The following is a 13,163-nucleotide window of genomic DNA, read 5'->3' as shown; positions in this document are numbered from 1 at the left end:
TTTTCTAATGATCAGTTAGCCTTTTAAAATGGATTAGCAAACCCAACGTGCCATTGGAACACAGGAGTGATGGTTGCTGATAATGGGCCCCTGTACGCCTTTGTAGATATTCCATTGAAAATCTGCTGTTTCCAGGCACAATAGTCATTTGTCATTTAGAACACTAACACTGTGTACACTATATTTCTGTTTGATGTTTTTTAATGGGCAAAAATGCGCTTTTCTTTCAAAAATAGGGACATTTCTAAGTGACCCCAGACTTTTGAGTGGTAGTGTAGATACCAACCTCCACAGCAATTTATATCCAGACTGTGCTGATCGTACCGTCAGTCCCTGTCATTCAGTCTGAAATCAACGTCCCTTTGGGCCAGAGCTAAGCCACCATCTCCCTAGATACATTTGTCAAAGTTAGTTAGGGCCAGATCTAACAGGGACACTCTAGATCTTACACTACTGAGAATAATTTAGCAGCTCTTCACTACATCCCATTTAGATAAATTTAAAGCGTTACTTTGGTATTTAAGGATTTTATTTGAATAATGTCCTACTTTGCAAATTCAGATTCATTATCGGATTTAATTTTTATGACTGTGTGTGCTTTGAAGTAATTTGTAAGTAGCATTTAGTTAACTTAGCTCTATTGCTGGAGTCTTTATTTGATCCTTGCCGAGTCCTGTCATAAACCATATTCTAGCCAATTGCCAACAAAAAGACAGTCAACAAGAAAAATTATCCATAACAAACAAATCATTTTCATACTGAGTTCAGCTTGAAAAACTGCCACTGTTTTTGACTAGTTGGAAGTACTATTTCCAAGGGTTTTCAGAGGAGCTGGGTATGGTTTCCACAGGGCATAATATCAGATAATACAACAACAGACACTCAGACGACTTTCAAGGAAACAAAAAATGTGGTTGTCAAGAAGAACCTCCCCTCTGAATCAGTCAATTAGCACATTATAGAACAGATTTAACGGGGTGTAATCGGGGTGTGATTTAAAGTTTAACTCTGTACAATAGGGAAATTAAGGTCATTTACGTAAACAATCAAAATCGTAAAATAAAAAAATAAAAAGCTCAGAGGAAAATGCAGTAGCAGAGAGAATTGTGTACAATCTTATGAGGGGCCGTATAAGACATTATTCATTCTGATACTCTCACATACATACATTCTCCTTTCACATACATATATTTTCACTCTCACATACATACATTCTCCTTTCACATACATATATTTTCACTCTCACATACATACATTCTCCTTTCACATGCATATATTTTCACTCTCACATACATACATTCTCCTTTCACATGCATATATTTTCACTCTCACATACATACATTCTCCTTTCACATGCATATATTTTCACTCTCACATACAAAAAAACTGTATGTATGTTAGAGTGAAAATATATGTATGTGAAAGGAGAATGTGTGTATGTTTGTGAGAGTGAAAATATATGCATGTGAAAGGAGAATGTATGTATGTGAGGGTGAAAATATATGTATGTGAAAGGAGAATGTATGTATGTGAGAGTGAAAATATATGTATGTGAAAGGAGAATGTATGTATGTGAGAGTGAAAATATATGTATGTGAAAGGAGAATGTATGTATGTGAGAGTGAAAATATATGTATGTGAAAGGAGAATGTATGTATGTGAGAGTATCAGAATGAATGATGTCTTATACGGCATACAATCTGTCCGTGAGCACTCATAATGAATGTTTTGAAAAACCAAAGTGTGCGATCCGTGCGGCAGTGCCTCCAGCCAAAGGCTGTGTCTCAGGTCTATCACCCAGCGCCTGGATTTGAGAAAACAACTGGCTAGGCTTTAGTGGCGATGTGCTGTGACTGAAGAACTTCATTAACGCCAAGTGAACAGCTTACGGAAGACACATCGGACCCCGTCAGGGAGAAATGGCATGTTTTTGGAATTATAGTAGGACAATGTGACTTTAGGTCTTCACTTAAGTCTGACTGTGTGTTAGGTGATGTCGTAATGTGTTTGACAGCACTGAACTGGAGCTGCTCCACACAGCCCTGGAGACACTGTGGAACCCTTTATGATGGTGTATGAATGTTCGCTTTCTCAAGGTGATATGAGTCTCCTCTCAACTCTCACACACACACAGAGAGAGACACAGACACACTATAATAACCTTGGTGTTAATTATCGGCCTGATACCCTTGGGGAGATGTCCCAGGGCCTTGTGTTAATTAAAGAGGGATCGATAGCGGAGGAGGAGATCTGTTGTGCCTAACCTCCATCTTCACTAAGCTACACATCCTCCTCATCACATGTTCTTCCTCTCTGTCACCCTCTACCTCATTCACTCTCTTCATCTCTTCCTTTCTCTACGGGAATGGTGTTGTCTGGTCCGGTTCCAAACCTTTTTAGAAAAGTCTGATTATTCCAGCTCAGCTAGATCTAACAGCCTCAGTGCATTCCCCAGTACGGTGCCGTTAGTATTTTCTCTGCATCCCGGACCAGGAACAACCCTCGGTTACTGTGAGAGAGCTGATGGAATTTGATAGCTAAATGCAATGTGGTCAAACTCTGTCCAAGCATATCAGAGTGAACGGTGGAGCTAAGATCGTATTGCATTATGTGTTGTCTCTGTCAAATCTTTTCCATTTATATGAGATGCCCTGGGGAACACCTGTTTGGGCGTAGGGCTTGTTCCTAGACCAGGGTCGGTATTCAGAAGGATCTCAGCATTACAGTACTGATTGAGTTATCACTTTAGCCTTTTAGATGCTAATGAAAAAGACACAATCCATTCAGCGTTGCTCTCTGACGCCATGAGGAGGGGAACAAGCCTTTTCCCAGAGCTCTCCGTGGTCCTGGAAGCACTCTCCATCCTCACCATACGCAGAGATACTGTTTAAATATCAGCATCATCTGTTACTCGATACGCTTCCTCCGTTTCAGTGTCGGATTGTTTGCAGCTGCCATCCTCTACAAATCATTTGTTGAAGAACTGATAGAAATGTTCTTTTCCCACACTGAACATGTAAATAGGGGCCATGTTCCCAGTCATTATCATCCAATCTGTGCTTGCTGGCGCTCATCATGGCATAGGAGCTCTCTCAATGTGTGTGTCTGTGTGTGTGTGTGTGTGTGTAATCCTATAAGCTCAACGAAAACACTGATTCTAACAGTGTGGAAGTGGTAGAAAGAGGTATGTGAGTGTGGCTGGTCACCATTAGCACTGACTAAAGACCCACAGAGAGGCCCAGAGAGAGTTTCAGAAAGAGGCCCAGAGAGAGGCCAAGAGAGAGTTTCAGAAAGAGGCCAAGGGAGTGGTTCAGAAAGAGGCCTAGAGAGAGTCCCAGAGAGTTTCAGAAAGAGGCCCAGAAAGAGGCCCAGAGAGAGCCCAAGAGAGAGTTTCAGAAAGAGGCCAAGGGAGTGGTTCAGAAAGAGGCCTAGAGAGAGGCCCAGAGAGTTTCAGAAAGAGGCCCAGAAAGAGGCCCAGAGAGAGGCCAAGAGAGAGTTTCAGAAAGAGGCCAAGGGAGTGGTTCAGAAAGAGGCCTAGAGAGAGGCCCAGAGAGTTTCAGAAAGAGGCCCAGAAAGAGGCCAAGAGAGAGGCCAAGAGAGAGGCCAAGAGAGAGGCCAAGAGAGAGGCCAAGAGAGAGTTTCAGAAAGAGGCCAAGGGAGCGGTTCAGAAAGTGGCCTAGAGAGAGGCCCAGAGAGAGGTTCAGAGCGAGCCCCAGAGAGAGACCCAGAAAGTGTGTGGGGGAGACGGGCTGTTTTCAGCAGGTCATCAAACATTTAAAAGCAGAGTCAACACAAGAAAAGTGATGCAAGAGCTGCCACCATTTACAGTAAGTCTGTGTGTATACCTCTCTGGGTAGAAGTATGTGTACACACATCGACATATCTAAATGAGTGTGTGTGTGTGTATACGTCTCTGTGTAAATGTCTGTGTGTATATGGGTGTTTTACCTGTGGTAGGGCTTGGACCACGGTATCCAGCAGAGCCCTCATTCCTGTCGCCATCTTCAATAGTTTCAGAACTGAGAGAGGGATTGAGAGAGATGGAAAGAGGGGAGGAGAGATTGGGAGGGAGGGAGGAGTGCGGAGACAAAAGAGAAGGGAGAGAGAAGGGAAGGATGGAGAAAAACAGGGAGATGGATGTGGAAAGAGAAAGACAGGCAGAAAGTCAGACAGAGTATGATAAGGGGAGACAAGAAACAGTCGGGAGGGGGGGGGGGGGGCTTATAAATGTTGGGCGTTTAGGGAATTCCCTCCGGTTCAATTCTGGACTAAACGGGAAACATGCAGCCTTCCAAAGGTCACAGCTAAATTTATAACCGGCTCACACACACCCCCAGACAGACATGCTGTCACACTCAGGCTCTCCGATGCCCTATCACTGCCCTAGCCATTAGCTACGAGCTGTGGCTATGATGAGATTAATCACCAAGCAGTGACCCCTGACACCAGCGAGGGAGCGTGTGAACGCTGCTCAGCATACAGTGGGGGTGGAGGGTTCTGGGTTTGTGCGTGCGTGCGTGCGTTGTCGTGCGCGTGCGTGCCTTACCCCGTGCTATCCTCAGCACCCTCATGATGCGTATGATGGTGGGGTTGATGGGGAGGGAGGCGCTGTAGTCGATCTCCTCCAGAGTAATGCCCATCACGGACAGCAGCACGATGGCCAGGTCCAACTGGTTCCACCTGCAGACGGGGGTCAGAGCACAATGGGTTAAGGTCACGCTTGGGGGGGCGCGCTCCCGTCGGATGTCAGCCACGCACTGGTGCGTTTCTTCTAAATCCTGTCCGGCTCACTTGGCGGAGCGCGGCGATGCAAGGTGTGGGCTGGGGCCTCCCGTTCCTGAAGGGGCCAGTATGAAATGCAACGCACTGACAGCTGCACGTCGCACTGGATGAGAATGTTTTCTCGATGATCAAAGTGATGTTACAATGACCTTTCAGTGACGTGGTGCTGTGTTAAGAGGTTAAGTAGTGATGTTACAATGACCTTTCAGTGACGTGGTGCTGTGTTAAGAGGTTAAGTAGTGATGTTACAATGACCTTTCAGTGACGTGGTGCTGTGTTAAGAGGTTAAGTAGTGATGTTACAATGACCTTTCAGTGACGTGGTGCTGTGTTAAGAGGTTAAGTAGTGATGTTACAATGACCTTTCAGTGACGTGGTGCTGTGTTAAGAGGTTAAGTAGTGATGTCAATGTGTCCAACCGTATTCGTTTTTTTTTTTCGTCTCACCACGCATGGTAAAAAGATGCCTGCATTTTAAGTATGTGTGTGTGTCTGTGTTTGTGTGTGTTTGTGTGTGTGTGTGTGTGTGTGTGTGAGTGTACAGTACCCCAATAATTCAGTCTGCTTCTTGACTATGACCCAGTTTAAGACGCCCAGAGAAAACTCATATCTATAAATCTGAGAATTGCAAGAGGGACGTTACATAAAAGAGACAAAGTGCTGCACAATCACCCTAACATAGGGTTCTCTTTCTCTCGCCCTCCCTTCCTTCCTTCTCCACAATCATTTCCTCTCTCTATTTTCCCTTCATCTGTCCATCTCCTCTTTCTGTCCCTGTCCCTATAACTGTTTCTCCCTCCCGTCGTCATAGTAAACTGGGTCAATGACATTTTAATAAAACACCTGCTGAATGTTGCTGTTTTGTTCTCCACAACATCTTTAATGTGTTTCTGGGTTCTTGTTCCTTTTTTGTCAGTTGTTGCCAAGGTGTTCCTGTGTTGTCAGTTGTTGCCACGGTGTTTCTGTGTTGTCAGTCATTGCCGCGGTGTTTCTGTGTTGTCAGTTGTTGCCGCAGTGTTTCTGTGTTGTCAATTGTTGCCACGGTGTTTCTGTGACCGGTTTTGATCTGGGTTCTGTTCTGAGTGAAATTCAATTAATAACAGCGTTATATGAGCAGGAGATGACGCTCCATCACCAACACCGTGTTGCTTACTGTGCCGAGGAGAGTCTGGACAGCATGGAGGCAGAGGCATCCTTCTGCTTCTGGATAGAGACCATATGTCAGGAATGGGTCAGAAGGAGGACAGAGGAATGCACTAACTACAGCTCCTCTGTGTCTGACAAAATGGACAATGATTCAAGATGATAGAAAGGGACCCAAGTAAACCAGTCCAATGAACTGGCCCAGTAAATAGTGATCCAGAAACATAGTGAGCTATGACAGAGCTTGCCCTGGTAAAGGAAGCTATAAATGACTTACAGTTCATTGAGGCGACTTCCTCTGGTCTGACATCATGCCTCCACCCACAGAACCCAATGCCTGTCTTGGGCTGTAGCCCAGAGTTGTGTCTCCAGTGCCTGCATCAGGCTGGCTATATTATAACCAACAGCACAGCTGTTTAGAAATATCTAGACACACTGACTGATGACAGGCTTTCCTTCAAAAAGCATGCTGATGATTTAGTTAAGTTAGCTAAAAGGAAAATCTGTGAAATGATAGTTTATTCACCAGAAATGATTGTGGGTGCATACAGAAGCGTATCCTAAATCCCTGCCACAGAAGCGTCTGATGTGAAATAGAAAAGCAGCACCATACTGTAAGTCTCCATCTTTTCTCCAGCCCATAGACAAACAATGGTAGACGAGTGAAAGTGACATCCCTCTGTCATTTCCTTGTTGCTAAATTCATTTCCTCGTTAATAAATTCACTACACGTGTTCATGGGAGAAAACAAGCAGTGAATAAACTTGGGAGTAATTTTACCATCTAAACTCCTTTTTCATATTTTTAAAGCAGGTCAGCCAAAAGTGATTATAGCAGGAGCGCTGTAAGAGGTTTGAATGCTAACTGCTGTTGCTGTAGGGTGAGTATTGCAAAAATTTAATATTAAGAAAAATGGGACAGTTAATCATTCAGTCCGAATCTTTTTGCGAATGACATACTATTTTCCCCTTTTGAGCTGGATGTGTAAAATGCTGTATATATGTGCATAATCTGTAAGTAAAATCAGTACCCTAGAATCGGAACACGGTGACTGAACTTAGATAGACTTGAAATTCTGATTTTGAAAGCGAGTGGTTTTGATTACCTGCAGCACCTATCTTCACATTCATCACATAGCACACCATTTTCTGGGACAGTTTTGGAACAACAGTGGCATTTTTACAACCAGTGGCCAGAAATTCTGGAATACGGAATCTTTAGACTTTGTAATGGACATCTTTGCATGTGTATAATAACAAACAGAACTGCTAAGTGTCTTAGTGAGGAGGTAGGCGAAAGTAAATAATAGGTGTGACAGCATCATTCTGGGCAAGGCACCCATCCCCAAAGGCATTATGGGAAGTAAAATACATAACATTTTGAGGTAAATACTGTTAACGTTATGAAAGGCTATAACATGATTTGCAATGGGATATAATAGATTTTTAGGTAGTATTATTTATTTTAATCAAATCATATAGTTGAAATGTTCTTATTACGCTACCAAAATACACTGAACACAAATTAACACAAATTAACATATTAATTTTTAATATGTAAAATATTGGTCCCATAAAATCCCAGAAATATTCCATTTGCACAATAAAAGGGCACTGTAAAATGTGCAGTTTTGTCTCCAAACACAATGCCACCAATATTTTAGGTTTTGAGGGAAAAAGCAATTAGCAATAACTCAAAACCTTCAAAAGTTTCATTTTGCATTTATATTTCTGTTCAGAGTGTAGGCCTATTTGTAAACATGCAGGAAGGCTTTTCAACTCCTTGCTTGTATGAATGCAGCCTCTCCTTTGAAGACACTGGACAGTTTATCATTGTGAATTATGCTTTCTTTACACTGGAAAACATCACTGCACTCTGTTTTAGAAAGTAGGCTGGCCTGCTTTTTCTTCAAAAAGCTCTCCTGCATAAACTACTACCATACCTTATTTGACATACTGAAGTACAAGCAATTAGATACGGTCTCAGGGATGACAAACTCTGGGGCCTGTTTTTCAGAAGTTATTTACACAGATTTTGCCTTTCGGATAGGATTAGATACATAGAAATAAATTACTAGAACGAAATTAAATGGGGACTCTTGTTTTTTTTTTTTGGAATATTTAAATGCACTTGTTTCTGATCCGTTAGGAATAATCCAGGTGGATAACCTTTCAAAAATGTCCCCCAGAGATTTCCACTGAGTTAGGTAAAGTCAGCTTTTAATCATTTTGCAACATATCTGGAATATTCTTCAAGATACTATAAAACTGGTTAACTGGTTCCTCTAGGTCAATAAAAGAAGTTACATCACCCTTTAAAAGAAGAAAGTGTGTTTCTCATTATTGTTTCATGATTGGGTTGGGCATAATGTGTTTTGTTTAGTTGATGTGTAGACATGAAGTGCACATTGTGTGTTTTGATGTGTTTATGTACATTGTATGTTTTGATGTGTTTATGTAGATTGTCTACATAAAAACAATTTAATAATTTTAATCGTTTTGTTCATGCAAGACTCATCTGGAGATGAGACTTCTGCTCTCTGCATGAACCCACTGCCAAAAATAAAAACAAATGACATTTTAAAATATCTTATATTCTACGGGAGGCCTGGTCAAGAAGGACATCTATGATACCACAGTGAGAGAACACACATACACTCACACATTATCACTATATATTGTGTTCGTTAACTCTGCGTAGCCCAGCACATACCTGTCTTTAAAGAAGCGTCTGAAGCCGAAGGCAGTGAGTTTCAAGAGGGTCTCCAATACAAAGGTGGAGGTGAAGAAATAGTTACAGTACTTCAGTGCCAGATCTAGAGACTGAGAGAGGGAAAGGGAGCGAGAGGAGGGTCGGGCAGATGGAAGAAAGGTAAATAGTTAACTGTTGTAGCTTTTACGGTAAACTGAAATGTGTTAGATTCACCAAATATATGTAGGCAATCAACAGAGGAGAACAATCTCATCCTTTCTGTCCCAAGACATACATCAAATCTTTAACAGACAACAGTCATTCTTCATTTCCCCCAGACATACATCAAATCTATATAAACAACAGACAACAGTCATTCTTCATTCCTGCAGACATACATCAAACCTATATAAACAACAGACAGCAGTCATTCTTCATTCCTGCAGACATACATCAAACCTATATAAACAACAGACAACAGTCATTCTTCATTCCTGCAGACATACATTAAACCTATATAAACAACAGACAGCAGTCATTCTTCATTCCCCCCAGACATACATCAAACCTATATAAACAACAGCCAATAGAACAGTGTCATTGTTCCCGCCCCCAGACGTACATGTGGCTGGCTGTAGTGCTCCAGGGACATGGTGATGACGTTGATGCAGATGATGAAGGTGATGAAGAGGTCCAGGTAGTAGGTGGTGCACAGGGTGTGGATCCACAAGCGGATGGAACTGTAGCTGGCATAGTAGGGAATCTTCTGGGCATCTGACAGAGAGACAGATACAGATGTTAGAAAATCATACTACTCCAAATTATGCTACTCCAAACCATACTACTCCAAATTATGCTACTCCAAACCATACTACTCCAAATTATGCTACTTCAAAGTATACCACTTTAAATTATACTACTTTCTCTGATGTCTTCATGTCCACAGATATACCAGCCTCAGTCATTGATTACTGTCCATCATCGCTCATTCTTACCCTAACCCTAACCCTTCCCTCCATTCCTAACATTCTTTTTGTTTTTTACTCTTGTCTTTCCCTCATTGGCAGGTAACCTAGCATGGCCTTTAACCCAAATCGCTCCCTGGGCACCCAGTGTGGCAGGCCCCCTCTCCAATATAGGAGGGGGTGTGTTCAAACAAGAAGGGACATTTCAGTCAGAAAAAGCAACTCCTTGCTCTTTCTTTCGGTCCCTCATTTGTCATGTTTCTTCCACTCACTCACCAACTCTCCCTCTCACTTTTGTATTTTTCTCTCTTACCCCTCCTTTTCTTCTCCATGCGTCTCCGTCGTTTTTCTTCTCTCCTTTTAGCCTCTTCCACCTCTTGATTCTGCCGGCACTTATGGAAGTTTTCCACCACCACCCCCACAAACATGTTGAGCACGAAGAAACTAACGATGAGCAGGAAGGAGATGAAATAGAGCAGCATCCAGGGGTTGTTGTTGGTCACCGGCTGAAAGGGAAAAGGGAGGAGACGAGAGTCGAGTACGCTTTAATAGATCAGCCAGCACAACCAAAAGAAAGTAGGGATGACCATGTCTACACATATTACTTCTATGTCATGAGAGTATTATCACCTGTTGGTCTACCCCGACAGCGTCCAGGCCATGGTACATGATGTTGACCCAGCCGTCCTTCGAAGCCAGCACAAAGAGGGACATCAGTGCCTGTGTGACAGAACACACAAGCACATGTACGGACACACACACACAGAAATACAGACATATACAGTCATAAAAACCACACACAGACACCAGACATTTGACCACACAGATTTGAAATGAAAGAAACATGGACGTACATGAACATATATAAACGCAAACATGGACAAAACATTGGTTCAGTATTGTATTCAGGTATTTCTGTTTGAATGACACAGGGTCTGAAACTGGTATTGGGAGATATCCTCACCTGTCCCAGATTGTCAAAGTTATATTTGTGATGGACCCATTTGTAGTTGGCCTGAAGACAGTCAGACTTGTTGGTTATGTTCTTGACATCGGGGCCAAAGCAGTAGAAAAACTTCCCTTTGAACAACTGTCATGAACATTGGAAACAAATACAAAGCCCGTCCAGATGCCTGCTGTTTTTCACATGGAAGTGTTTTCATTCATCGGACAATAACAAAGGACAGACTGGTTAAGCCAGTAATGACCAGACTCCAAAGACAGGAAGGAAGGACACAGTGACGAAGACCCATGATATTCAAAATAGAAAAAGAAAGGTATAAAGCGTTAGACTGGTAGAGCTAAAGAGAAGACCAAGGTACAGTAGAAAAGAAAGATCCTGGGCTGACAGGGCAAGGGAAAGGTGAATGAAATGCTAAATAAACATAGAGATCGAGAGACAGACGATAGGTAACAAGCCCTACCTGTACCCCCAGGATGCCGAAAATGATGAAGAAAGCACAGCAGATGAGGACAATATTTCCTATTGGTTTCAGAGACGTTATCAGAGTCTCCACTACCAGCTTCAAACCTGGGGCTCGACTGATTACCCTGGAGATGGAAACATGGGAGGTGAGAGATGGAAGACGGAGCGAAAGGAGGGTTAAGTGTTTCGCTTTCAAAATATTTTGGATTTGACAAAATTGGCAGTATTAGCCTGGTGCTGGACGGGTTATGTGTAGTCTTATACCAACTAATATAGTCACCGTCATTCGAAACACATCTGTGACCAGGCTAGAGTAATTACACTGTATCATCTACTTCTACGTTTCACAGATGACGTTTTACTAACGAAGGTGAAATAAACGTCAGAGGAAGACCATCCTCAAGCTGCCCTACAACTGGAGGTCAAAGTGCATGGTTCCCGACCTCAGTGGGCGCAGCGTGCGGAGCAGTCTGAGAACCCTCAGCACTCCCAGGATCTTAGCGCCACCGGCCATGGACACCACGATGTCAATCAACGACACGAAGACCAGGAATCCGTCCAGCACGTTCCAGCTGCTTCTCAGATAAGCCTGGTCCCCTATATAAAGACCCATAGACACCACCTGTAGTGGGAGGACAGGGGGAGACATACAGAACAGACATACTCCAAGGTTTGATCGTTTGCTGAGTATTCATTTAGCAGAACATTTCTATTTCTATTACTATCGAGTCGGTCCAATTAGAGAGAAATATGGAAACAGTCATGCATCATGCAAACAGTAGTCGTTCCCCTGCAATTATCTCAGCATAGAAGACAGGTTAACAAGAGAATTGAATAGAGAGATCCCAGAGAGAATGAATTGTGCATGAGAAATGGAAACTTCGGGTTATGTCTGAAACCCTGGTTCCCCGAGGGAGGGAAGGGGGGGAGACGATACATGTCGGCACGCATTCTCGCCGCGTGCACAACCTGAACACAAAACGCAATTACCCCTTTCATTTCAAAGCCTATGGGGGGCTGAGAATCCCAACATTCAGGTTGATTCAGGCAACGCTCTTCATCTTGGTGGCCTGGGTTGTGTCATACTCCATTTCGTCATTTATATATTTATATCTACAATACTTTGGATCGACACATATATACTATCATGCCCCGAGCCAGTCAGGTGGAACACTGAGCACGGAGGCAGCCGACCCAAAGTGTCTGGACACACCAGACTTCTCCAAGGGTGACGTGGAACAGGCTGCCTATTCACCCACTCCTGTCCCAGCCGACAGCACACTGCACTCCAGGCTGGGAGCCCATCTCTCTGAGGCAATAACACCTCAGAAATGTGTGAGGTGATGCCCAGCTCACTGCAGCACAAATATCCACCACAGTCAACCCTTTGAACAGTTAACAGGATGTCGCCAACATCCCTAGTTCAGTGAGCGCGGACCCTGCCAGGCAGGTCTGGGTCTTTGCTGTCATACGCCGGGGAGAAACCTCCTTAACCCGGTGAGACAGTCACAGCTTAGATAGCGTCCTGCTTTGAGCCGGTTTGGCAGAGCACTCTCCCCTTCATCGTGCTAGGAGCTTTCTTCTGCCCCCTCTTCACAGCCCACTGGAAGTGCGGTGCTGTTTACACCTGTTCAACAGGATAGTATAGAAGAAAAGTGAAGGGCAGGCCGATGCCCAAGAAGGGACCGGTCAAAGGAACGCTCCTTTTAACACTTCAGGGTTCAACAGCTGATCACGTCGTGCTCGCAGGCAATCTCTGAGGGGGACGGCCACAAACCAACCTCTCCCCCTACCCCCTTCCCTCAAAGCGAATTTGAAAGGATTCCCACGTACAGGCAGTTTGAGGACATTGGCTAATCCAAAAGAGTGAACTAGAGTTGGCGCTGTGCAACCATGTCCCAGCCATGTATTTCCACAGTCCCAGCACTGCGCTTCGCGACATGGAGAATATCAGCCGTATCCCAAACTTGGTAGACAACTCGCAGGGACCGTTGACCTCTAGAATCTGGTTGAATTTGGCAGACCTGCAGCAAGGTGACTGAAGAGGGGGGCAGACAGTCCACCCGTAGATGAACATCCGCTATGCAGTAACAATCAAAGAACCGCGCCAACAGTCACCAGGGGAATCCAACACTTTGCCCACCAAAAAATTTTTGGT

The 13,163-nt window shown here is 43.7% G+C and overlaps 1 protein-coding gene across 3 annotated transcripts in view; it reads right to left on the bottom strand.

The window, feature by feature from the left end:
• The window catches only part of cacna1ia (calcium voltage-gated channel subunit alpha1 Ia), a 217,447-nt gene that overhangs the window by 22,895 nt on the left and 181,389 nt on the right, over positions 1-13,163 (bottom strand). For all 3 annotated transcript variants that reach the window (XM_020051158.3, XM_034295186.1, XM_010893887.5), the window contains 9 exons: positions 11,449-11,627; positions 11,004-11,130; positions 10,544-10,669; positions 10,210-10,299; positions 9,893-10,085; positions 9,237-9,388; positions 8,636-8,745; positions 4,547-4,680; positions 3,949-4,019 (listed from right to left, as the gene is read on the bottom strand). In XM_020051158.3, coding sequence (XP_019906717.1) covers positions 3,949-4,019; positions 4,547-4,680; positions 8,636-8,745; positions 9,237-9,388; positions 9,893-10,085; positions 10,210-10,299; positions 10,544-10,669; positions 11,004-11,130; positions 11,449-11,627 — 1,182 coding nt within the window. The remainder of the gene's footprint in view (positions 1-3,948; positions 4,020-4,546; positions 4,681-8,635; positions 8,746-9,236; positions 9,389-9,892; positions 10,086-10,209; positions 10,300-10,543; positions 10,670-11,003; positions 11,131-11,448; positions 11,628-13,163) is intronic.

The sequence above is a fragment of the Esox lucius genome, chromosome 11 (genome assembly GCF_011004845.1).
Source record: "Esox lucius isolate fEsoLuc1 chromosome 11, fEsoLuc1.pri, whole genome shotgun sequence".
In the NCBI taxonomy this organism is placed as follows: Eukaryota; Metazoa; Chordata; class Actinopteri; order Esociformes; family Esocidae; genus Esox; species Esox lucius.
The sequence above is the reverse complement of the archived record's forward strand: the minus strand, read 5'-3'. Positions and strand labels throughout refer to the sequence as shown.